The sequence below is a fragment of the Lissotriton vulgaris genome, chromosome 2_1, assembly GCF_964263255.1.
Source record: "Lissotriton vulgaris chromosome 2_1, aLisVul1.2, whole genome shotgun sequence".
NCBI lineage: Eukaryota > Metazoa > Chordata > Amphibia > Caudata > Salamandridae > Lissotriton > Lissotriton vulgaris.
The window spans coordinates 264160454-264188117 of record NC_141687.1 but is presented as its reverse complement, the minus strand read 5'-3'; the positions used below and the strand labels follow the sequence as shown (position 1 = coordinate 264188117).

Sequence of the window (27664 nt, the reverse complement as noted above, 5' to 3'; positions counted from 1 at the left end):
GTCCCGTACGCTCCCAGCAGGAATTTACGATCAGCAGACGCTGCACTGTTGGTCTGTCCGCGATTTAAACTATCCTCTTTAGGAGGGAGCACTTTCTCCCATACAATTCCCAGTGCATGGAATAAACTGCCATAAAGCCTGCGCAAAGAAACAAACCTTCTACCGTTTAGAAAAAACAGTGCTGTTTCAGGAGGCTTGGGGTAATGTCTAACTCTCTCCCCTTTTAGTACTGTGCTCATTCTCTTCTAAGCGCTTAGAGACCCCTGGGTGATAAGGCGCTATACAAATCCAATATACAATACAATACAATCTTTATTTTGTATAAGGTACATTTTTTTTTTAAATACTCCTGGCTTCTGGTACTATTTCGAACCTCTCTCATCCACAACCTTTTTATTCCATCAACAAGTGATGACGCCATCAAATGGGAAGATTGGAAGGAGTATTTTGAGAATTATATTTCAGCCATAGAGGAAGAAGAGGAGCTAACACCTGAAAGGAAAAAAAATACTTCTCCATTGTTTGGGGGCCAAGGCAATGAAAATATACAATCGCATCAACAAAAAACCAAGAGAAGGAGATGTTTATATTATTGCACTAGAAGACTTAACCATGTACTTCAAACCCACTATTTCTATTTCAGTCAACAGGTATAAGTTTTTCCAACGCAAACAGGCTCCAGAGGAATCTATAGAGGATTTTGTTGCCGCATTGAAGAACTTAGCACTCACTTGCAGATTTGGCACATTACATGACAAATTAATTTGTGATCAGATAGTCATGAGATCTTCCAACAAACATGTCCAAGAGAAACTATGGGTAAAAGGGGAATTACCTCTAGATGAGGTTATTGAGATTGTGAAATGTACGGAATTGACAGGTAGATGTGCCAAAGCTGTGTTACAAGAGGAAAAACCTATTACTGATGAGAAATCTACTGTTGCTAAAATAAGTTCTTCAATAAGTTCCTACAATAAGTTACGTTCTAACAGTTTTCTGCTCCTCCAGAAGCGGTCGCTCCCCACGCAGCTCCCTGACCCGACTGCAGTGGTATCGTAGCGCCTCACAATTGCAATCTGCCTTTCCTCGCATTGCTATTTTCTCATTGCTGCCTATTTAATATTTAAATAATTTTGCCTCGAATACGCGCATTAGTGGCTGTCTGCTGTCATGTGAATTCAATTACCGCAACGCTACAATTAATGAGCGCGCAGTCAGTGGAATCGCATTTTGCCTTTAAATTGAATCATTTCACTGTATTATTGTATAGCGTTGTCTTTAGGTTTTGCCCCAATCCAGTTTCGTTTTTGGCCTGCTGCCATCTTGTAGTTTGTTGTTGTGCCTCCCTGCCCGGACCTCCACCCCGCCCTCCGCCTCCCAGCCGACCCTCCCTCGCCCCTCCCCCCTCCACCACCCATTTATGACAGATGCTTTTGCGTGCAGCGTTAACGCGCAGCGGTCGCACCCCATGCGCGCCGAAGGTGCGCCAAAGGTAAGACTGTCTACGCCCGACCGCGCCCAGCGCCAGACCCGCCTGGCCCCCGCAAACCGCATAACGTATGACGCCGCCACCCTCCTAGCCCTTAACCCCGGACGCACACCACAATGTTACGAAGCTGCCCCAGGATGCACCCACGGTCCCTTCACCTGCCACTCCTGCAAGTTTGCCTGCATCAATACCCACTCCAAATCCAGTAACTCCAAACATAGCTCCGACTCCAACCACCTGAAGTGCATCCTGCTGAACACCCGCTCGGTCCACAGACACACCACTGAACTCTGGGACCTACTCGACACTGCTTCACCGGACATCGCCTTCCTTACAGAAACCTGGATGAACGCATCATCAACACCTGACATCGCCATAGCCATCCCGGACGCTTACAAGATCATCCGAAAAGATTGCACTAACCAAACAGGAGGAGGCATCGCCATCGTCCATAATAACACCATCAGAATCACGACCAGCTTCGACGATAACCTTGCAACCGCCGAATACCTCCACTTCCAGATCCACACCGACCCTAGGACCACACTTGGAGGCACCCTCATCTACAGACCACCAGGAACCCGTAAACCATTCAGCGAAGACATCACTGATTTCATCAGCCCACGTGCCCTCACCTCCGAGAACTACATCCTACTGGGAGACCTCAACTTTCACCTGGAAAAGAAAAAGGACAGCAACACCACCACCCTTCTTGACAACCTGGCCCATCTCTGACTCAAACAACTTGTTGACACCCCCACCCATGTAGCCGGACATACGCTCAATCCAATCTTCACCTCCAGCAAGCACATCTCCTTCGATCACACCACAGCTCTCCATTGGACGGACCACAGCTGTGTTCACTTCAGCTACAAAACTACCTCGACCCACAACCCCCCACGACCTATTCCGCGAAGAAATTGGAACAAAATCACCACCGACCAACTCCTCACATCGCTCAACCAAAACCCTCCCGCCCTCTCATCGGACCCAAACCAAGCTGCCACCAAACTCAAACAATGGATCACTCATAGCGTTAACGAATTAGCACCCTTGAAAAACCACCAAACCAAACAGGGCAGCAAAAAGGCCCCCTGGTTCAACGATTACCTTAAGAAATCCAAGAAACTATGCCGTACTCGCGAGAGAACCTGGAGAAAAAACCCAACCACTGACAACCTGACCACCTTCAAGACAGCTACCCGCAAACACCACCAATTGATCCGATCCACCGATCCACCAAGAAATCAGCATTCAAGGACTGACTCGACAACAACGCCCATAACAGCAAGGAACTATTCAACATCGTCAAAGAATTTACCAACCCCACCGCAGCCTCAAACGACATTACTCCCTCCCAAGACCTCTGCGATTCGTTATCCTCTTTCTTCTACAACAAAATCGCCGACATACATAACAGCTTTGAGAAAAACAGTCCACTCCACCCACCTCCGAACCTAAACCGCCCTCTAACAACCTTAGCGCCTGGAACCCAATCACCACTGAAGACACTGAAGACACCATCTGCCTAATGAACTCCATCCATTCAGGTTCGCCAACCGACCCCTGTCCCCACCACATCTTCAACAAAGCAGACTCCATCATCGCACCCCATCTCCGTGATGTCATCAACTGCTCCTTCAACTCCGCTACCTTCCCAGAAAGCTGGAAACACGCCGAACTCAGTGCCCTCCTGAAGAAACCCACAGCAGACCCCTCTGAACTCAAGAACTACCGCCCCATCTCCCTCCTCCCATTCCCTGCCAAAGTCATTGAGAAAGCCGTCAATAGCCAGCTCGCCGCCTTCCTTGAATCCAACAACTCCCTCGACACCTCACATTCCAGCTTTCGAGCCAAACACAGCACCAAAACCGCCCTCATTGCAGCGACAGACGACATCCGAACACTACTGGACAACGGAGTAACAGCTGCCCTCATCTTACACGACCTTTCCGCCGCCTTCGACAGTCTGTCACAACACCCTCATACATCGCCTCAGCAACATCGGCATACAAGGAAAAGCCTTGGACTGGATAATCTCGTTCCTCGCCGGGAGAACCCAGAGAGTCCGACTCCCCCCCCCCCCCCCCCCCCCCTCCTTCCCCATTCAAATCAGAGGCCACCAAAGTCATCTGTGGAGTACCACAAGGATCATCACTCAGTCCCACCCACTTCAACGTTTACATGAGTCCCCTCGCATCCATCGCGCGACAACACAACCTTAACATCATCTCTTATGCTGACGACACCCAGCTGATCCTTTCCCTCACCAAAGACCCTAACACCGCCAAAACCAATCTCCACGAAGGCATGAAAGAAGTAGCCGAATGGATGAAAAACAGCCCCCTAAAACTTAACTCAGACAAAACGGAAGTCCTCATCTTAGGACCATCCCCCTCTGCCTGGGACGACTCATGGTGGCCATCAGCCCTGGGCACAACACCCATACCCACAGACCACGCACGCAACCTAGGCTTCATCCTAGACTCCTCCCTCTCGATGACCAGACAAGTCAACGCCGTCTCATCTTCTTGCTTCAACACACTTTGTATGCTCAAAAAAATCTTCCGTTGGATCCCCACCGAAACAAGAAAGACTGTCACCCACGCACTGGTCACTAGCTGACTGGACTATGGAAACACCCTCTACGCCGGAAACACAGCCAAATTACAGAAAAAACTCCAACGCATCCAAAATGCATCAGCCAGACTCATATTGGACATCCCTCGCCAAGCTCACATTTCCAGTCACCTGAAAGACCTCCACTGGCTCCCCGTCAACAAGAGAATAACGTTCCGTCTCACCCACGCACACAAGGCCCTCTACAAACTAGGACCCGAATGCCTCAACACACGACTGTCCTTCTACACACCCACCCGCCAACGAAGATCCTCCAATCAAGCCCTCGCCGCAGTTTCGCGCATCCACAGATCCACCATGGGAGGGAGATCCTTCTCCTACTTGGCGGTCAAGACCTGTAATTCTCTACCCGCTCACCTCCGCCTTACACAGAACCAAATTTCCTTCAGAAAGGAACTTAAAACCTGGCTATTAGATGAATAATGCACCCCCTCCCCCAAGCGCCTTGAGACCCTCTGGGTGAGTAGTGCGCTATACAAATTCCTGAACTTGAAAGAAAGAGTCTATTGTTAGAAACAAACTGTCGGATGATATGAAATGTTACAGATGTGGCAGTAAATACCATTTGGCTAATGATTAAACATGTCTGCTGTGAAGCAAAAATGTACTAAATGTGGGCTAATTGTTTCCTACTGCATGCAGTTGAAAAATGCCCAGAGGAAATTGTAATGTAAAAGTAGTGATGCCTGAGGAACAAAGTGAAGCATGGTCTTCTGAAGATGATATGAATTTATTTGTATTGAACATCGATGACAAGTTTAACAAAAAGAAAAAACCTATGTGTCTTTTGAATATTGGAGGTGTAGATATCTCAATCTGTGTGGATTCGGGGTCTCCTTACACCATTGTAAATGAGAATGTGTGGTTAGGAAAATGTGTCCCTGTTATAGGCAGAGAATTAATGAGTCCTGATATATGTCCTAGAACGTACACGGGGGAACCTATTGAGATGTAAGGGTTCAGGGAGTTGCAATTTCACTTCAAATCACGACAAATGCAGGGCAAAATATACGTCTCCAAAGTTGGTCCTTTCGTGTTAGGCTGGATCGACCAAGGAGAATTGGGTATAATGTTGGACCCGAACAGCCCTGATCCCGTACTAGTTTTACAAACTGAGGAAGATTACGAGAGCATCATAGTCAAAAGGTTTCCTAAGGTTTTCTCTGATGAAATAGGGAAGCTGAAGGGATTTGTTCATAAAATAAAACTCTAGGAAAATGCGGTCCCTTGCATACACAAATCCAGGAACATCCCATTTTCAATCATAGGGGAAGTGGAAGAAGAGCTTATGAGACTACAGAAGGCAGGAATCATTGAACCAGTGGAATCAGCGAAATGGGTATCTCCCTTTGTTATTGCGAAGAAGCCCGATGGCAAACTCTGCCTATGTGTGGACCTTCGCGATCTAAATAAAAACATTTTGGTGGACCAATTCCCCTTGCCGAGAATCGGCGAAATGTTGGCCCACACTAATGGAGCGAAGTGGTTTTCCACGATTGATTTAAGTTCGGCCTACCACCAGGTGACACTTCATCCCAAATGTAGGAATCTCACTACCTTTATAACACTGTTGGGATGTTTTAGATTTAGAAGAGTACCATTTGGACTGGCCTCGGCTGCGGCAATGTTCCAAAGATTGGTGAGCACTATCTTTAAAGGAGAAAAAAATCTTTAGATTTTTCAAGACGATATAATGGTGACAGGTGCAAAAAAGACAGAGCATGATGAGAAACTTAATAGAGTCCTAAGTACTCTTGACCTTCATGGTCTTACTGCAGATGTCCGCAAATGTAAATTTGCCACTAATGAGGTCACTTATTTGGGGCATAAAATCAATGATAGTGGCATAAAACCAAAAAAATAACTTCTTGCTGCCATTAGAGAAGCCCCTTCACCCAAAAACAAAGAGGAAGTAAGAGCTTTCTTAGGCCTCTATGAATTCTATGCTAAATTCGTACACAATTTTTCATCTAAGACCTTTCCTTTAAGAGAACTGATCAAACAAAATAACAAATTTGTGTGGGATACTGCCTGTGAGGAAGCTTTTAAGAAAAATGAAGAACGATATCTGCATGGCCCCACCCCTCCAAGGTTTTTATCCCTCACTCCACAGCATTGTAACCACCGATGCCAGTGGAACTGGTTTGGGTGCTGTTCTGAGCCAGATTACTGAGGAGGGGAAAGAAGTAACTGTAGCTTTTGCTTCACGTTCGATTACACCTACAGAAGGGAGGTACTCTGTGATTGAGCGTGAAGCACTTGCATGCCCTTGGGGTTTGGAGCACTTTAGACAATATATATGGGGATTTAAGATTACTCTCAGAAGCGACTATAAGCCCTTAATCAAAGTGCTTTCCACCAAAGGCTTGCAGGGTGCCTCTCCCCGTCTTGCTAGAATTTCATTCAGACTGTTGGATTTTAATTATGACGTAGAATATCTTCCTGGTGCCAGGAACAAAGTGGCAGACTGGTTAAGTCGCTTACCCCTACCCAAAACTAATGATCAGACCTTTGACATTGAAACATTTTGCATAGCAAACATCATTGACGAAGTACCTTGTATATCACTTAGTGATTTTCTCATGCTTTGGAAGGAGATGTAATTCTCCTTGAAGTAAAGAGATATATAAAGAGAAGGCTGGCCTGCAAAAAGATGTATTCCCAAACACCTGTACACCTTTTGGGAACTCAAAGATGAGTTATTCATCGAAGGAGATTTGATACTGAGGAATGGTAAAGTCATTCCTCCTGCCTCCTTACATACAAAACTTCTTAATTTGTCATGAGGGCCACCTTGGCATAGGAAAAACTAAAAGTAGAGTCAGGAACTCGTATTGGTGGCCAGGGTTTGATGTAGAAATTGAAAGAAGTGTCAAACTGCGTGGCATGTGAACATTCTGATAAATCACAACACACACTTAGACCACCCCTCCAGCCACTTTCGTGTCCCACCATGCCATGGGTCAGACTGGGCATTGATATCTGTGGTCCTATCTCGGAACATGCGGAACAAATATATCTCATTGTCCTGATAGACCATTTTTCAAAATGGCCGGAGGTGGAAATTGTCCAAAACACGGAGGCCAAGACAATCGTCAGTTTTTTACGGAGACTATTCCTTAGAGAAGGCCTTCCTAAGTGTTTAGTTTCAGATAATGGCCCACAATTCTTATCTACATGCTTCAAAACATTCCTTAAGGAAAACGGTATTTCCCACAAGACCACTTCCGTGTACCATCCTGCTGGGAATGGGGCTGTAGAAAGATTGAACAGAGTAACTAAAGGGTAATCCGAATAGCCAACCAAAACAATCTTTCATGGAGGAAACCACTCATTAAGAATCTATGGGCTTTACGTGTTACACCTTGTGAATCCACAGGTACTAGTCCTTTAGTTTTACTTGGAGGTAGGACTCCTATCACCAAAGATACTGTGGGTTGGTCCACTCCTAAGAGAGTATGTTGGTCTCCTGCCAAGGTTAGAAAAAGCATTGTAATGTCTCAAACAGTCAACAAGAAATACTATGACTCTAAACATGCATGCAAAGAAAGTCATTCAAGTTGGTGACATTGTCAGAGTTAAGAAATCAAAGCTCATTAGTAAAGGACAAAGTCGTTTTTCACAACCTATGGAAATTAAGAAAGTTTACTGTAACTCTGCCCTATTGAGCGATGGCAAAATTTGGCATTTTTCATCTTTATCATTGTGCAGGAAGGTGGATGGGGGTCTCGCCCTCCCATATCACCCATGAAGACAGCAGTGCTTCTTCTTCTCGAGACTACTAGTGGATTCTGGATGGTGATGCCGGTGGGGGTTTCTTCTCACAGGGAACACACATGGCTGTTCCTGGTGGGGAGAGCACTCCTAGCGACGTTCCCGACTGTGAATGCAGTGGTAGTGGCACGAGTGAAGAACCATCTCAAAGTGAGGACAATGATCAGATCAAACAGGTAGCAGGAACCTGTTTTGGGATACTACGAGTCCTCAGGAAAACGCTCGACCTTATGCCTGTATCGGTGCGCCAGACCATAGTCCACAGCCTAATAACATCTAGACTAGACTATGGGAACGTTCTGTATCTTGGAGCCAACGAAAAAAGCCTTTCCAGACTCCAACGAATACAAAACGCAGCGGCCCGCCTGATCCTACAACAACCCAGGAGAGCCCCATCTAAAATAGCTTTGAAAACCCCCCAACTGGCTCCCGATCAGGGAACGGGTGACTTTTAAGGCCTTATGTACAGGTCATCGCATTCTGCATGACAAAGGTCCTAGATACCTCCGCGGTCTCCTGGTATGAACCCACACGACAACTGAGGTCATGTGGGACGGGACAGGTGCATGTCCCGAGGGTCCAGACAGCCAAAATGGGCGGAAAATCCTTCAGAGTCCAAACGGCTAAGAAATGGAATCAACTGCCAGTGGAACTGCGCATCGAACCTTCAGAAACTGACACCTGATTGGACAGAAAGCTGCCAGAGACACTGCCGTTTTTAGAGGCTGTTCTGAGAGGCTACACCCGGACCCGGACCAACTCCTCGCCGCACCCGCTTCGCGGGTGCCGCATCGCACAGGAGTGCGCACCACATCCTTGGCCAGCAACAGGGAAGAAGGCAGAGGTAAGGGTTAGAGGCTCGGCGGGGCTGCGAGCGTGCGGGGACTCCAGTGACCAGGAGTCCCTGCGATACCACGGACTCAGCATCCGGTCCGCTCTCCCCGCTGGCCCGCCCCCCGCCTTCCTAGCACCGTTAAAATCTTCTCCTGCGCTCACCTGTTGGGGCTGACACCTGATTGGACAGAAGGCTGCCAGAGACACTGCAGTTTTTAGAGGCTGTTCTGAGAGGCTACACCCGGACCCGGACCAACTCCTCGCCGCACCCGCTTCGCGGGTGCCGCATCGCACAGGAGTGCGCACCACATCCTTGGCCAGCAACAGGGAAGAAGGCAGAGGTAAGGGTTAGAGGCTCGGCGGGGCTGCGAGCGTGCGGGGACTCCAGTGACCAGGAGTCCCTGCGAGACCATGGACTCAGCATCCGGTCCGCTCTCCCCGCTGGCCCGCCCCTCGCCTCCACGTCCTCTATATAACATCATAGGACTCCCGCAGCGCGGGACGCAGCTCGGGGCGAAGACCAGGCTAAGAGCGGGCCGTTTGAGGCAGTTCGAGGACGGCAGCGGACGGCCCTGGCCCACCCCCCTTATTGCTCCTAAACCTGCTTGTTGTATTATTGTGCTGAGATAGGCTAGCCCAAACTGAAGCACCTTAACTAGTAAGTTGTGTGACGACCCTTATCCCACCGTAAGCACCATGAGCACTAGGATGACACGCAGCAAGACCTCCAAAGGTGGTTCACAAATCTGTGGCCCTATGGACGACTTTATTACCCGCACAAATATAGCCATCGATGAAGAAATATCTAAACTTCAAACCCGGGTATCCCTAGAATTAGTAGCTGCACGAAGGCTCTCCCAAGTAATTGCTCTCTCGAAAAAATCATCCTTAGGCCATATAGCCTCTGCTGTTACTCCAGTACGCCCTGTCCGCCCAAATAGTATTACCACCCAGGCTGATTTACATCAGCCCCCGATTATTTCCACCTTCACTCCGCCCTTAGAGCAACCACACATTGCAGAAGAGTCACGTTTCCCTGTACCTCCTCATGCCCAGACCCCTACCCCCAATCCCCTTCCCCAAGTATTCCCAACCACTTCCTGCGTTAGTGGTGCACAACCTAAAAGAAAACGCCAATCACGCTCAGCCTATTCTCGTAAAAAGGCAAAAGTGGCAGTCTCCCACCATCTTGCAATGACCAACGCCCAGGCATGTAATGTCTTACCTGAGGGTTCCTCGAGCACACAGCCAGCATGCCAAAGTATGGGAGAGGGTCTAGTTATTACCACCCTAGAAGATGAGGGCGCGCAGGCACAGGACCTGGGTAGGAATGATAAGGAATTTATAGACCAAGTCTGGGAAACATTAAAAAAACTTCTCTCACCACTCGACTTAAGATTGTCTAGGATAGAAAACAATCTACTCGAGATGGAGAAGAGCATTATTGCTCTGGCCACTCTTGGCCTGAGAAGTCTTGAAAACCAGGGCTTGTCCGTATCTGACCCGTATTCGTCAGCTTCTGTTTTGCAAGCTGAGCAGCACCCCCTACCAGTACCTGTTGCTGCAAGGCCTGTTCCTAAGCCGAGGACTGTGGCTGTGGACCAAATTTCCATAACCGCTAAACCTCAGGCCACCAAACCGCAGATTCCTATACGGAACTCCAAGCCTCAAAAAGCAAATTCAAACCCGGGAGTACCCACTAGACCCCATTCTGTTGAAACCCAGGGCCCTCGTCCAAAAGAAAATTTTAGAGGAGGCTATATAGACCTTCCCCCAGAGGCCAATGACTACGTGGTTGTGTTGACAGGCGTTCCTGTGATCGGTACTGACCAACACGAAAACCACTGGTCATTGAAAAACAAAATTATGCACTGGCTTAACGTCAACAGACCGATTCCCAATGGTAGAAGAAGCCGAGTAATGATGGTCCGTAGAACACCCTGGGTGGGCCCAACAAAGAAATCTAAGCAAGGGGACTGTGCAGTTGTAACCTTCGAGGACCCACATACGGCACACCATATCTGTTCCTGGCCAAGCAGCGAAGAATCTTTAGTCATACCAAGGCCGCTATCCTACTTTTACCCTCCACGCCAAGCCCATATCCAAGCTGATAACTGGTCCTTGGTGCAGCAACACCCATGGAACACCCATCCTACGAGGCAAAAGAATACTCTTTTACACTGGAATGGCCTTTCAACCTACAATAGATTTGGAGGCCTGGAGGAGGTCGACTGACTCTCTATGTTCCCCGCCTGCTCACAACTAGAAAAAGCATCGTCACCCCAGGTTGCAGACACCGTTGGAAATCTAACCCACGGCCCTCCAACTACCCAAGGCGGGCTTCTGACCCGCTTGCCCCGTGTCATGGAACCGACTAAAATGATTATTTTAGACTGCAAAAGAGTGGAAATGATGACAGATGGACTCTGCCCGATCCCCCCTCCTCCTGTACAATCTAATTTAATGGAGATTGACCCGCCTGATAGAGCTGCCTCCCCAGCATTCCACCAGATCGAGATTCTTACAAGACCAACTGTTCCAGCTGTGGTTAATCCTCCCTTAGTTATCCATTCCCCTAAAAACTCTACATCTGGTGAATCTTCACTGAAGGTCTTAAGCTGGAATGTGGCTGGCCTTGTACGTAACTTTGATAACCCGGAATGGAATACCTTCCTGGCACCTTATGACATTTGCCAGCTACAGGAAACATGGTGCCAGGAACCAAGACATAGAGTGGGGTTTTCGACCTTCTATGTCCCGGCTGTACATCACCAAGGTTCTAAAGGACGCCCGTCCGGCGGTCTTCTTATTTGGATCAACATAGCACTAGGCCTCAGTGTTTCTCAAAGGACCACCCAAACATCTGACCTTCAATGGTTATCACTGCATTGCAAAGGGGGGAAGGAAATTAGAACTATTCAATCTCTACCTAAGGGGCAACAGGAACGGAGGATCTATAAATTCATTAGGCTTAAGCAACACTTTAGCTGCCTGCGGCGCTGATTCTCTCGTCCTTCTGGCAGGCGATTTTAATTGCTGTTTCGAGCCTTTAGCTAAAGAAGACATTCTGGATACCAACGACGAGGATAACAGGAGGGGTATCCCTATCTTGAACCTCGAGCCGATCCCCAAATGGACACAAAGGGCGATTGATATAAACGCTCTCTGCATGGAGTATAACCTGAGAGCAACAAATGGGCGTTCTAAATCAGATCCCACGGGTGCCCATACATATAATAGGACGGGTCACTCATCCAGAATCGACTTCATCATGCTCAATTATAACCTCTGGCCATACCACCACGACATGGAGGTTATAGAGACCTGTGACAGCGACCACAACCCTCTTGCTTTAACTATTTTTGTCCCCTGGCAAACTGGGTCTCAAGAAACTTCCGATCAGACCTGGAAAGCTTCACATGAGATTCTTCCCTCAAACTGTGGCAGACGTCTTAAATGGGCAAGAGTCTCAGCAGATGAGGCAAGGATGACACAAGCTGAAACCATTTTATCAGAGGCTGAATCTAGGCTTGATACCACAAATGGCGCTAGCAAGATGGTCTTATCGTCATTTACAGAGACTGTAACTGCACTAAGTGGGCTGTTCATTATCCCCAAACCCAGCTCCAGAACCGCTTCAAAGGGAGTTCCGAGAACAAGCGAAAAGTGGTACACATCTAAATGTCGAATTGCTAAGGGTGATCTTGTTGCTGCAGTAAAAGGAAAAGACCAAGCTAACATCAGGTCTGCAAGGAAGCTTTATAGGAAAATTGTGACCGAGGCCAAGCAGACATATGATTTCAACTTTTGGCGTGACCTAACGGAGGCGAGCACAAGGAAAGATGCCAAGGGGTAGGGGTTCTGGGACTTGCTAAGATCAAGAGAAAAGCCCATTGACCAACAACTGACTTGTAATATCCCTGACGATGCCTGGTTTGCCCATTTTTCGAAATTGTATTCGGCTCCTACAGGGCCTCCACGATCAGACCTGGTCCCACTGCTCAGCTCCACAGATCTCCCACCAAATGAAGTCTTATTCACCACCTTGGAAGTAGAGAAGGCAATTAGGTGTATTGTTTCCAACAAAGCGGCAGGCCCTGATGGGATCCCGGGCGATTTGATAAAAAATAATCCCCCATTTTGGAGCAGATTAATTGCTGCACTTCTTAATGAGGTTATGTTGGGGGGGGTCTTTCCCTGACTCTTGGAGGGGCGCTGAAGTAGTCCCCATTTTCAAGAAAGGCAGCAGGGAAGACCCAGCTAATTACCGCCCCATCAGCTTGCTGGATTCGACGCAAAAGGTAGCGGGGAAAGTGGTATTGGGCAGGATTCTGGAGTGGGTGGACGAAAATCAGATATTGTCTGATTTCCAAGCGGGTTTTAGAACGGGGACAGGCACCATCGAGCAGACATTCCGCCTTCTAATGCTCTATTGGAAGGTAGTGGTGCTAGGAGGGGGCAGTTTATACTTAGTCTTTATAGACTTAAAAACAGCCTTCGACCTGGTCCCACGAGCATTATTGTAGAAGGTCCTCGATGGGTTAGGTCTACCTCCCTACTTGCTGGCCTTGCTGATAAAATTTCATGACAACAATTTTGCCCAAATCAGATGGGGTGCCCAGGGAGAAAAAACACCGTGTATCCCAGTAGACAGGGGCGTCCGCCAGGGGTGTGTGCTTGCCCCCACTCTGTTTTCGCTTTACGTCAATGGAGTGGTGGAGCACCTCCTTCAACATCCTGCAGATGCACCATCCCTGGCTGGAAAGAAAATCCCGACGCTCCTGTTTGCGGACGACACCCTTCTGATTTCGAAATCACCTGCAGGCATACAGTCATTACTTTCCAGCTTTAAGGCCTTCTGTGACACCAAGGGATTGGCCATAAATATTGGCAAAACCAAATTTCTTGTCCTCAACCCCCCTAAGAAATCTGTCAAACCCCCCACTCTTGACTCTGTCACATTAGAACGGGTCAAAGAATTTGACTATCTGGGCATACGTCTTTGTGATAGTATGAGCTGGAAGGCGCACCACCAAAAAGTGTTTCTAACCCATAAGAGGGTTGTTGGTGCTTTACTTAAAGAACAGCGTGCTTCCTCCATAAAACCTATTGGGGCACTTCTAGATATTTATAGGGGTAGGGTCGTGAGCGCAGCACTGTACGGCGCAGAACTATGGGGTACCCAGAGAGTGGACACTTTGGCCCACTTAGAAAATAAATTTCATAAAGATCTGATGAGGCTACCCCAGAGCACCCCCACAATCCCCCTCTTGCTTGACGCAGGTACTCGCCCAATCTGCGAGCAAGCTAAACTACGCCCCTTATTACTATGGTCCAGAATTTGGAACGTCCCCGAACTCCACAGCTATGCAGATGCACTAAAAGATGTACTGTCCTTACCTGGCTGGCATAAGATCGCCTGGCTCAGAGAGGTTAAGAGGGTTCTGTACATGCTGGGTCTAGGAGCTGCGTGGGAAAATAAAACAGCACCTCCTAAACAAGAACTGAAGAAGGCTTATTGGTCATGGGTGGATAATGAGAGACTAGGCAAGTCAAATCATCCAAAAACTGTTGCCAAGTTCATGATGGTCAAAGATATCCCCTCTAGGGAACCATATTTGGGCCTGATCCACAGTTCACATGATAGGGCATTATACTTTAAATTCAGGGTCGGGGTTTTACCTTTATGCCAGTTTACATCTACCTGGAAACCACCCCTGCAAACTGTACCCTACTGCCCATTCTGCGAGCTAAAAGTTGAATCTGTCGCACACTTTTTATTCGAGTGTCGAGCCTATATGGTCCCTAGACGGAGATGGTTGAAGCCTCTTTGTAGGAGCCTGGGAACTCGCTCACATTTGGAAGCTATGAGAATACTGCTCTCAGATGCAAGACCCTTTTTTGCCATTTGTTTGGCAAAATTCCTAGGCTGGGCGCATAAGAACTGCTAAACAACTGACGATCCAATAAAGTGTCCCCTCTTATCCTTACTTACTTTATGCTTTTCTCGTGTAAATGATGAGATGTTTTTAATGGCAAAATGAATTGTAAGTTGCTTTGTTTTGATTATCGTTTTTATGCTGTGATGTTCTGCTTTTATGATATGTTTCTATATCGAAATAAAGCTTTACTTACTTACTTACTTACTTACCTTCAGAAACTAAATTCAGGAAAGACCTGAAAACAATACTCTTCCCCAACAACTAAAATCGAATGAAGCATCTGTAACAAACAACGTCTATTAGCATTTACAGCGCGGGGACAAACTTGCTTGTGTAACCAAGCGCTTTACAAAATACTAATAAATAAATAAATGATCAGAGCACAAGAAATGCAGTGGTTTGTCCCAATGAACCTGGAGAAGCAGAAGTAAGGTCTCAAAACAGCACTACGTATAATGAACCCAAGGTGAGCAGATACGGTAGGGTTGTGAAACCACCAGCTAAGTTACAAGATTTCGAGTGTGCTTAGCGTCTGGTCTTGTTCCCTGCTTATCCTCCTCATCAGGTACATGTACTCTTGTTTTATTATTGATAAGGAAATGTGTTGTTTATTTATATGCATAAGTCTTTTATCTGTTACTGCCTCGCGATCTTCAGCTGATGCCACGAGCCTCCCTATCTCTTTATGACGTCACTGCATTCTGTATTTGACCGGTGGCTCTGGTGACAGTTGGAGGACAGTTCTGGCAGGATCGTTATCTGAGCAGACGCACCCTCTGCTGTTAGGGTTTACCTAATAAAGTAACTTGGACTTACCTTACAAGATTTCGAGTCATCTCTACAGTTTCCATTGCATAACTTGTTTGCCTGGGGCAGTGAGAAAATGCGAAATTTGAAGAAGTTAATTATTAAATGCCATGGTAATACAGTTTAGGAGCACTGCATATATATGCATTCAAGATAACCGAATAAATGAATAATTAATAAAGTGATGAAAAATCAAACATGAACAGCTGTGATAGTTGTAATGGTAGAAATAAGGTGAGCCATGTACGTACAATGAAATTGAGAATTGAAGTAAATAACAATGAAGCCAGGTGTGCCCGTCACCAAGTATGCAGGCAGAGTAATTCTTACATTTAACAAGGTGTGCCTGTCACCAAATGTGCAGGCAACAGTGAACTTTATAAATACAGTGTGCCTGTCACCGAAGGTGCAGGCAGATTAAATTAAGTATTTGCCGTGTTTAAGATGGCCGCCGGGAGCGCAGTGCGTTGTGACGACACTGGTTGCTTGGCAGAAAGGTTTATGCTCCTGACCTGCCCCCGTGGATAGTCAGGAATACTCTGTGACGCTCTTCCCAGGAGATAGGAAGTACCCTACTGCGGCTCTGGTCAGAGAGAGCGCTCCAATTCCAGGGGGAATTGAAAGCTGATCCTCTGAAACAAACGGAGGATATGAATTGAAAGAACAGAAAAAAATAAATTTTGGAGACCGCTGGCCAGCGGACTTATTTGCAACATCCCATCCTGTTGCCAAATGTCACATGGTGATAAATGAAGATCCAACGAAGAATAGTAGTTGTAGACTTCTGTTTATTATGTCGCTGTGAAAGAAGCCCACGGCAGTCTCTGCTGTCCTTAGTACAACTGTTCAACGTAAAGAGCTGGAGCAGAAGACTGCAGAGCATTAGAATGCAGGCGACCCTTGAATGAACACAGGTGGTCCAAAGTGGTCCCGAGCGGGAGCACGAGACAATAATAGGATGTTCTTCAAGACAAAGAACAACTTGTTAGCATAACAGGGACATTTGTTCATACTTGCCAACTCACACGGTGCCACTGTGTGACACACAATATCTGCTCCCATCACACAGTCTCCAAGTGAGAATCCAATTTCACACAGTGGTCGGGAAAATGAGCAGAAAGCCACTGTAAATAGTGGTTTTCCAGCTAATTTCCGAGGCTTTGAAGTGCTGAGGTCCATTTAGGGTTGTGAAAACGCCCAAGGACATAGGCACCTGCCTTTGCAAGCTTTTTTTTTTTGGTGGGGGGTGGGGGGCGGGGAGGATAGTGGCCTGGGGGCGTGGTGGGCTTCAAAAGTGCCTCCCAGTTTTCCTCTTAGACGAGGGCCTGCCCCCTTCAAGGCCCGCATTCTCCTCACATGGTGAGATTGTTCTTCAAGTTGGCCGGTATGTATGTTCACCCCTGTTGTGATCAAAGCAAACACAAGAAGATGATGGACAGAGTGCTCAACATTGCAAACACTCACCCCCATTCACAGATCTGGGTTGAATCCATCATCGTTCTTTTGCTCACTTTGCCACCCCAGTTCAGGCACAGCTATATGCAAATCAGTCTTGACCCTGTGCCTCATGGGAACAGTGTAGACCGAACTGCCAAGCCATGTCTTCCCTGGACTGGAAGCAAACATCCTGGGACCAGTTTCTGGCTAACAGCTGTCATCAGCCAGGCTAGCTTGAATCCAGTGGCAAAGTGAGCAATGGACTCCTGTCTGGGCATACCCTGCCAACTTAGGGCGAACAAAGCAAACACAAGAAGATGATGGATGGAGTGCTGAACATTGCAAACACTCACCCCCAGTCACAGATCTGGGTTGAATCCATCATCGTTCTTTTGCTCACTTTGCCACCCCAGTTCAGACACAGTTTCATGCAAATCCGTCTTGACCCTGTGCCTCATGGGAACAGTGTAGACCGAACTGCCCAGCCATGTCTTCCCTGGACCGGAAACAAGCATCTTGGGACCAGTTTCTTGATCAGTTGACTGGGGGCGAGTGATTGCAATGTTCAACAATCCGTCCATCATCCCCTTTGGTTTTGCTTTGTTCGCCTAAGTTGGCAGGGTATGCCCAGACGGGAGTCCCTTGCTCACTTTGCCACTGGATTCAAGATAGCCTGGTTGATGAGGGCTATGAGCCCGAATCCGGTCCCAGGATGTTTATTTCTGGTCCAGGGAAGACTTGGCCTGGCAGTCCGGTCTGGACTGTTCCCAGGAGGCACAGGGTCAGACTGATTTGCATATAGTCATGTCTGAACTCGGGTGGCGGAGTGAGCTAAAGACTGATGAAGGATTAAACCCAGATCAATTGACTGGGGTGAGTGCTTGCAATGTTCAACACTCCATCTATCATCCCCTTTGATTTTGCTTTGTTCACCTCTATTGCAATGCAGCAGATCAAGCAGGTAACAGTATAATGAAGTCATGACATTCCTACCATGTTCAGAACACCACACGAGATTCTATTGCATAACACAATTCTAACAAACATTAAAGAAACATACCATCACACAGGGGGTCAGGTATTGTGCAGGGAGGTAAAAAAATAAATAATAAACGGGCAAGCATTTATTTGCAGTTTAATTAATTAATGCTTCCCCGTTTCTTTAACATTTTCTTCTGGATTTTAGTGCTCGGCAACGAAACAGCAGCTAGTGATTCTGTTCACCAGTGGGCAGCATGTAAAGGTCAAGAAGGCTGCAAGCGCCCCCCGGGCCGTACTTTGAGTATAACTGCCTTAATACCTTCTTTCCCTTTTCTTATGGAGCCCTCTAACTTTCCCTCGAGTCCTTCTATCACTCCGATGGCTGCCTTATGGTAGCCCTTATTTTACTGTTCTTTATCCCCCTTTCATCATTTTGTACAGGTCACCTTCCCTTTGATGTTCTGACTTGTTTATGATCTATTTGTACAGTTTCTGTAAAGTGCGCGCTCTGATGCTCTTGAGCACAGTATGCACTTCATAAAATGTTTATTTATTTTTAAATATTTGTATTGGTATTTTACAGTACAATGTAAAATTAAAATCCAACATAGTATGAGTGTACCATTGTTTGTTAAATACACGTATACATATACTGTACAAAAACGATCACCCTAAAACCGGCCACTTTTATTATGTTAGTTGCGAAAGGACTTTGGAGGCATCTAGTATTACTCCCCGCGTTCCTGGATAACCTGATGCGTCCATATCCTGGAAGGTTCTTTATTCCCAAGCTGTGTCCGTGATGAAGAGCGGGCAGTTTACTCCCTGCTCTGGACCGAGGGGACGGTTGTTTCCTACATGTTGAGGGATCCGTTCAGCAGTAATTGATCCTCGATCACTGGGAGTGACGGAAGAGCTTTTTAAGGTGTTGGGCAGATGTGTTTGAAGACCCTGCTTATGCTGTATTACTGCATTGTTCAGTGGAACACATGGTGGAGTGAGGGGATTGGGGCCACAGTCACTGGCCGACAGGCATTACAAATGCTGCAGAGGGGATTAGTGGTGTGCAACCCTCCAACGTGCATCAGGATACATTCCACTGTTCCTAAAAGGCACACATTCACACCCGCCGCCCGCACATCCATTGTACGTGCGGCCATGCTCATCGAAAACCTCGCAAAACGTAACATTTTAAAAGTGCATAGTGCGAATGACCAAAAAGGCTGCCTGCCGCAACTGTCTATATTCTTTTTAAACCCACTGGTTCTCTGACCGGAGAAACGGACTGACCTCTATAGTGTGGGTTTCGCGGGGTACGGTCTGTTTTTCTGATAAATATTGAAACGAATGGGAACATTCGTTAGAGGCCATTTTTGTCATCCAGGTTTTATTATTTCAATCATAGGTCATTCTGTGGTGTACGGCGTCCTCCTGGCAGGTGTACAATTCGTATTTCCTCCGTTTTTTTTTTAAAAAAGTCGTAGTTTTCCATATTTTTTTTTCCTATTCAGCGGATCACTCCTTTTACTAATTTGTAATGCCGGCCGCCTGCTGGGTAATAACTGTCCTAAAACTAGAGGAACAACAGTTTAGGACAATATTCAAGTGGCACAGACGTTCATTCATGACTGTTCTAATTTAAAATCCCATCCGGGAGCCGTTCTAATCTCGGACGACGGATTAGTGTAAATGTGACCACATGAGGGCAGCATTGCACTGTAGGTGCGTAGTATGAATATTTTATTCGCCTCATCAAACACTGCAAACCGGTTCAGTGATTGAAATCTCTGGCACCATAGTCTCTAGAGACCAACTGAAAAGGGGGTGATTTCGGGAAGAGAGGAGTGGGTTGCAAATCATTTCTTTAGAAGCATGCCGCTATGTATCCCTTCTCGCTGTGCCCTTGATTTCCGCATTTTTCTCTTTTTAATTGTTTTTTTTGTATTTAGGTTTTGATGTTCGTGTTTGTGTTTATCATAATGTTATGAGATGTTCCCTTGGATAGCCTAAATGAGGTTTGAGATAACCCCTAAAACATTTTCACGTTTGACAGACAGGCTAATGTTTAGAATGTGGAAAAGGATAATGTGTTGCTAAAACCTGCCAGCAGTTTATTTCAGCTCGCTGTTATGCTTCTTGAATTGTCCAATGCTGTTAAAAATGTAATGAATGCATTTTTTCGTTGACAAAAATTGTTAAAAACCTTCTAATACCTGTTTGGCGGGAACATAATATCTGTCTATACTCTCAAGTTACTGCTGGCAGGAGCAGAGATTCTGTGTACAAAATCTGCGCCTCATTCTTGGATCTGAGTTGTTTTAACATAAACCTGCAGGCAGGTGTAAAAGGAGGTGCCACTGGGTAAGGGAGCATAGACTTAAATGCGTCTTTTCTAATATTCGCCTGACTGGGTAACCCAGGGCATCTCCAGCAGTTGTCTGGGGGGGCCAAGGGAAGGGGGGGGGGGGAGGTTTAATTTTTATTAAAAAAAATTATAATAACGTATATAATTTACCTTAGCTGGCCCGATCCAGTCCCGCATCGTCTCTGCTTCTCTGCTCCTCTCAGGAAACAGGCAGCCTGGCTCCCTTCCCTCCCCTAAGCCAATCACAACGCTTAAATGGCAGCGTTGTGATTGGTGGGGACCGTGCCCAGTCGGGCTCCTATGGGGAGGCCATTTTCCTCATGTAGGCTGCATGCCTACAAGGAGAAAATGGCAGAGTGCGCCTCACTGGTTTGGTTGGCCACAGAGTGCCGACCAAACAGTCAGGGCCTGCAACATTGGGCTAGCCACTCATCCCCTGCCTTGTTGCAGGCCCACCCACCGCCTGCCCCAAATTAAACCCTTCTGCCATCTCGCAGTGCGAGTAACGGTAACCTAAAAGTATTCATACCATTTTAGGTTACCGCTTAACGCACTGCGAGAAAGCAGTGGGGCGACGCTCCTCCGCCCACATAGAGGAGCCGCCCCTGTCTCAGCTATAGAAATCACCAGGAGCAAAAAGTGTGATTGTTTCCGGGGAGAGCGGAACAGGCCGCGTGGCCAGCTTTATTTCCGGAAGAGCGGGAATAGGCTGCATGGTGCAGCAGAGATTGCATGTTTCACAGAGAGCCAGGGGCGCTGTCAGCCAGCACTGCAAGTTAAGACCAGCAAGAGAGTTAGTACGTTTGTGGTGTAGTGTGCTTACTTGTCACAGCAATGGCAAGTATATGATTGACAGCGTTCTGTTGCAAAGGGGAGTACAGTGAATAGTCCTGTTCGAGAGGGATGTTTCCTCTGTTCTTGTCGTCATGTGATATTGAGTTACAGTGGGGTGTACAGTGAATAGTCGTATCCAGGAGGGATGTTTCCTCTGTTCTTGTCGTCATGTGATATTGAGTTACAGTGGGGTGTACAGTGAATAGTCGTATCCAAGAGGGATGTTTCCTCTGTTCTTGTCGTCATGTGATATTGAGTTACAGTGGGGTGTGCAGTGAACAGTCGTATCCAAGAGGGATGTTTCCTCTGTTCTTGTCATCATGCAGTGTGTTCTTTTCCTCTATACGATTGACAGTGTTCTGTTGCAGTGGGGTGTGCAGTGAACAGTCCTATTCGAAAGGAATATTTCCTCTGTCCTTGTCATGTGATATTGAGTTACAGTGGCGTTTACAGTGAATAGTCGTATCCAAGAGGGATGTTTCCTCTGTTCTTGTCATCATGCAGTGTGTTCTTTTCCTCTATATGATTGACAGTGTTCTGTTACAGTGGGGTGTGCAGTGAATAGTCGTATTTAAGAGGGATGTCTCCTCTGCTCTTGTGGTTGACCGTTTTTAGACGCTTTTCTTATTCACTTCGGTCTAGCTTGTGCTGCAGCAGATACTTTCCTTTCTAGAAGGCTGTGAGTTATTAGCCGTCACTTCCTGTTAGACGTGGATTTACATTGCTCTCAGATTGAATTGTTTTCTTTTACTACAGCTTGTAAAGCATTTTTAGGTGATCCCATTATTTTCGCAGCTTCCGACTTTACGCTGCTGCCATCACCGGGTTCTGAGCGCACAGAATAATACAATGAGCCTGAAATCTGCCACAATGAACAGATGCAAACTTTTTGAGGTTTGCGAGGCCTGAATCTGGCTGACTTTCTCCTTTGTTTCCTCTCTTCAGGAAAAGATCGAGCAAGGGTGGCAGGTGCTTGGCACGGTCGGGAAGACTGAAGCCCTCGAAGGGGTCCCAGTCATCACCACATCCGAATTCCAGTGGAGCCGGCCCACGATATTAGTGCTGGGTATGTATGTCCGCAGCTCTGTAGGGTCAGTAGGTTTATAACTGGCATAGGAAGTACACCTTTTATTAATATTACTGGTCTGGGACGCCCAGAGCCGCTCTCAGAGCCGGTCCTAGGCCTTCTGAGGCTTTCTGAGGCCCCGGGCGAAAGGGAAGATGTGAGGCCCCTCTAAGTGCCTTACTGCTACTCTGCAGGGCCGGCAGCGGGCCCCCTGAGCGCGAGGCCCTGGGCAGCTGCCCATACCGCCCATGGCTAGGACCGGCCCTGGGGACGCCAACCTGCCATAGTCCTGCTTTAGGCTGGGGATTTGGCGCAAGTTTGCTTCCGGGGACAGAGGAGTGTTGGCCTTGTATGTGTGTGTGTGTGTATGTGGTGGGTGGGTGGCTATGTGTGTCGGCTGGGTGTGTGTGTGTCCTCGGGTGTGTGTGTGTGCGCCAGGTGGGCGGGTGTTTTAGTTTGTGCTTTTACAAATAGCAATGCCTTTAGGGCGCTTCTGAGGTAGCTCATAGTTACATTTCTGCTATTCAGTTTCGTGTTACCTATGGTTCGGTCTGGGGCAGAGAAGAATGTACTTTTCATAAGGTTATTGTTAAATTATCTACTGTTGTATAAGCAGTACATCTATATAAATATTGCAATCTACATTTTGCTAAAATCGCAGTATTGAATGGCCGTAACGCATCTAAAAACTGCTCGCTTCGGGATGCAGTGCATTCTGTATTTCCAACCTGTGTCTTACCTCTGTAATGTACAGGCGGCAGGGGTACAGTGCAGTGTGATGTAAGCTTGTGTGAATGCTGTGTAGGTTAATGCGCGGCTTCGAGGCCGAGTGGAGCCGGAGTCTTGTATCCAGGCAGGTTGAGTCATTATCGGGTTGGGTTACAAGAACAATCGGTACTTGTGCAGTACAAAGAAGCGTAGCCAGTAGGGCCTTCTAGGAGCTTCAGGGCGCACATGATATTATTGTTCAAGGTCTGCGATATTGATATAAATTGCAGGACATGCAAAATGCTGATGTCGTAAAACCGTAATTTAAATCCGTTATATTCAGTAGTTACATCACTCATGAGATTACAAGTGCATTGATAACGTTAACAGAACTCTGCCAAACATATCCTAGAACCTGGAACTAAAGTCCAGAGGTGTGAACACATTTTCTTGCCGCAAATTCTGCAATTCAGTAAATTGCAAGGTTTGCAACAAGAAAATGTGTTTTTCCAATGTACTAACCCCATTCAGCTATTCGGTAACATCTTACAGAATCGATAAATGGGCCTAGGAAATCATAAGGAATCGCTATTTGGAAGGGCGTGTTTAGGGCATCCCTTCCACATACAGATTCTTATGGTAGGCTTTAATGTAATGCGACCAGAGTGCCATAGAAAACATTAATATGTTACCAACATCTCCAAGCAGGTGGCAACCCTTTCTCAAAGGCAATAGGTCTGCAGGGGACCATGTCCCTATGTGAATGGTCCAAAACATTTTTAGGAGTATTCAGTGGTTCATGGGGTTTCCTTTATTTAAAGCAATCCTAGACATGGTGGTCTGCTGACTCCAGCTGTCGACCATCCCTGTGACGGCAGTGAATCCTAGGGGGTCACAATTTGCCACCTACCTCATTAATATTCATAAGGTAGGTCGTTTATTAGAGCGCTTGGAGACCCATGTGCTAAAGCATTATGTAAACAACCAGTTAAATATCTGCATAAACAGTCGACCGCTACACAGCCATGTGTTTGGCCAGCAAACCGTGCACAGCCATCCACCATTGTTGCACAAACTCCTGGTCCTTTACTGTGTGCCTGCTATCGAGAAGATATTTCTGATGTCAGTTATGGCCTGATTTCCTCAGTAAATGTTAAAGTGCTAAAACAATGCAACTCCTAGACTTTACATTCCCTTTTCTAACTGTTCCTCAATACTTTATTCATGTGCTAATAATTAAAACTATCATGTATTGCTTGCTTTTAGATTTTTAATAGATGTACCATTTGTGTCAGCCTCAGTACTAATTAATCAATAAAAATACCATCGGGTAATAGACATTATTTACAGACCGGTAGTACTTTCAGCTTGTTTTAGTTAATTTCTTATATACTTATGCACTTTCTGTATTGGTGAGTAGATGCTTTACACAAATAATAAACTATTGTGGTACAATCTGATGCATTTTACTTTGTAGACAGACTTGCGTTAACCTAATTTGTGAAAGTATCAGTGTATTGTCTCAGCCGATGAATAGATTGCGGATTCCTTTTCTTGTAAGTGTTCCTAATCCCACTCCTTGCGTTAAGCCTGAATTTGTAGTTTTGATCTTACCCAACTCAACAGTATTTGTTTTAATAATTCCCACTTTACATTGTAGTCACTGACCGCAATGTCCTTTAATCTGAATCACTCCGTGTGTCCCACAGTCAGCGACTCCAAAACAAGGCTGCAGACCCTGTCTTTGTGGTTGATCTTGCACCGCCTTCTTGTGCAGCCTCATAACTACCTTGCAGCCCAGTCTTGTGAAATATCATTTTACCTATGCGGGAGCTGCCTGTAATGTATTTATCTCTGCAGGCAATGAAGGCCATGGCCTTTCCTCTGAGATGAGAAGCCTCTGCCAGATGATGCTTACCATACCACCTGGAAGAGTCCTGCACCCGGGCATTGAATCCTTAAATGTTTCCGTTGCTGCTGGTAAGATTACTTAAAGTAACTCATTAACCACTATCACTTGTTAAAGAAGCCCATCAATTGGAGTTCTGTTGTTGACCATAGTTTCCCTCCTCTCTTTGCAGGAATTCTGTTACACGGTTTATATGGACAGAGAACATGATGATGGAAACGCTTTGGTTCGTCTTGACCCAAGAGTGGCTCACTTTTGATCACTTGTTACACTGACTGTTCCTATACATTTCCTGGTATGCTTGTCATTGATTTTGGGCGGAAAGTGGTCAGGGACTTCAGGAGTGCTTCTGAGGATACCAGGCCCCATGTTCTGTAAATGAATGGCTAAAAATAATAGAAGCTTTAATGGAGCAATTGGAATCCACGATAAATAGCAAACAGACCCGGAGAGCTGGAAGACACGTAAATAGCTCTTACGCAGTTCGCTGAGGAATGGACAGAATCTCCATTTTGTTGGCCCAGATCTTCTTGAAAATAGTTGCATTGATAGATTTTTGTTTTGTCACTTACTGCAAACATGATGCTACGTTCTTACTGAACCAGGGGTAGACATGAACTGTTTCCTGGAGGAAGATGAGGAAATCCAGTAGTGCTAGCCCTGTCTGTGAGATCCAGAGTAGCATCTCTGCAGTTCGCCTGTTCAGAAATTCACAGACTTGAGAAATGAGTTGAGCATCACCAGTTTTATGTTGCACTACTCCGTGGTGCATTTACAGTCCATGTAGTAAGCTGTTGTCATACTAGTAGCAGCATTCTCACTCCAGTGATCTAGACTTGAGTTGAAATTATGAGGAGCTTGGGGAGGGTATTGCGCCATTATCATTTCTGCCCAGGAAATGTGTATAAATGCTCGCGTGATGACTGACCATACAGCTACATAGATGTCCCCTCCGATAGTGTGAAGTAGCAGTGGGGCAGGTACTCGGCATGTGTGTCTGGACTTGTAGCTGAACTTAGGCCAACCTACCACATCAGGCATCCTTGCACTTCTATTAATGTATAAAAGGTAATCCAGTACCATTTTTGTATTTACCCAAATGTGTGTGTCATGGACAAAGCGACCAACCTATTTCTGTGTACTGTATTATTTTATAAATGTATGTATCTAAAAATATGACATTGAAGTTGGCAGGTACAATAAAATATGCTTGCCTAATATTTTGTGCCTCTTTGAAACAAGTTATTTTGCATGTACAGTCTTGCAACGCTGTAGGGTGAAAGAACGATTTCAATAAAGTTGAAACCTATGAAGATCATCGCCGTGTAACCACTTCATCATCTTATGCTTCTTTTACAGTCTTGATACTATGTTCAGGGCTTCTGTTACGGGGGCTAACAAATTACATTAATGGTATCTTTTTATGAGTATGTGTGTCAAGCATTGGACTTAGCGGGCCTGCCCCTGTCATATTTTCTCCATATTCACGTGGGGTATGTTTTTTCTTACAAAAATTGAAACTGCAATGATTTACATAGATGGTACTCTAAAGGTCTTGCATGGATAGTTTGATCATTTACTAGTACTGCTTTGTGGTCGAACTACCTAAAACAAATGACTATAAAACAACTTAAAAGGTTCCCTATTGTTCGAATAGTTACACTGGGACTTAATCTATGTCCAAACCTCTGGTGGGGATGATATATGTCAGTGTCTGCAGTGTAAGCCTTCTAACATGACTGTATAGGCACTAAACAAGGCAGGTCATTCAATCGGTTTATCTGGCTTGCTTTACCTACTGCCTTCATGTTAGGTAAACAAAGAGCAAGTTCTAAACAACCGAAACGTCCTTAGTGTTGGCCAGTTATCACCTGTTCAGTGAAGCTTTGTATTAGTCTTTAGTGCGAGCAGATAATCCAGAGAGCTAAGTGGATGCAGAGAATACAGGAACAGTTGAACAATCACACTTATTCTACACTAGAGCAAGGTTCAAGTTCAAGTTCGAAAATTTGTATAGCGCACTACTCGCCCAGAGGGTCTCCAGGCGCTTGGGGGAGGGGGGGGGGAGGGGGTGTACTTTACTTATCAAATATCCAAGTTTGTTTTAGTTGCTTTCTGAAGGAGAGGTGGTTCTGTGTAAGGCGGAGGTGGGTGGGGAGAGAATTCCAGGTCTTGGCCGCTAAGTAGGAGAAGGATCCCCCTCCCCCAACCCCCCCCCCCCCCCCCATGGTGGATCTATGGATGCGCGGAATTGCGGCGAGGGCTTGATTGGACGATCGTAGTTGGCGGGTGGGGAGGTAGAAGGACAGTCGCGTGTTGAGGCATTGGGGTCCTAGGTCGTAGAGGGCTTTGTGTGCGTGGGTGAGGAGACTGAACGTTATTCTCTTGTTGACGGGGAGCCAGTGGAGGTCTTTCAGGTGACTGGAAATGTGAGCTTGGCGGGGGATGTCTAGGATGAGTCTGGCTGAGGCGTTTTGGATGAGTTGGAGTTTTTTCTGTAGTTTGGCTGTGGTTCCGGCGTAAAGGGTGTTCCCGTAAGCCAGTCGGCTTGTGACCAGTGCGTGGGTGACCGTCTTTCTTGTTTCGGTGGGGATCCAGCGGAAGATTTTTTTGAGCATGCGTAGGATGTTGAAGCATGATGATGAGACGGCGTTGACTTGTCTGGTCATTGAGAGGGAGGAGTCCAGGATGAAGCCCAGGTTACGTGCGTGGTCCGTAGGTATAGGTGCGGTTCCCAGGGCCGGTGGCCACCATGAGTCGACCCAGGCAGCGGGGGATGAACCTAAGATGAGGACTTTCGTTTTGTCCGAGTTCCGTTTTAAATGGCTGTTCTTCATCCACTCGGCTACTACTTTCATTCCTTCGTGTAAGTTGGTTT

The 27664-nt window shown here is 46.5% G+C and overlaps 1 protein-coding gene across 1 annotated transcript in view; it reads left to right on the top strand.

Moving 5' to 3' along the window:
- The window catches only part of MRM1 (mitochondrial rRNA methyltransferase 1), an 84414-nt gene extending 58408 nt beyond the window's left edge, over nt 1-26006 (top strand). Inside the window, exons 4-6 of the mRNA XM_086954901.1 lie at nt 22049-22169; nt 24738-24857; nt 24959-26006. Coding sequence (XP_086811027.1) covers nt 22049-22169; nt 24738-24857; nt 24959-24996 — 279 coding nt within the window. The 3' untranslated portion in view covers nt 24997-26006. The remainder of the gene's footprint in view (nt 1-22048; nt 22170-24737; nt 24858-24958) is intronic.
- Nucleotides 26007-27664: the final 1658 nt, after the last annotated feature.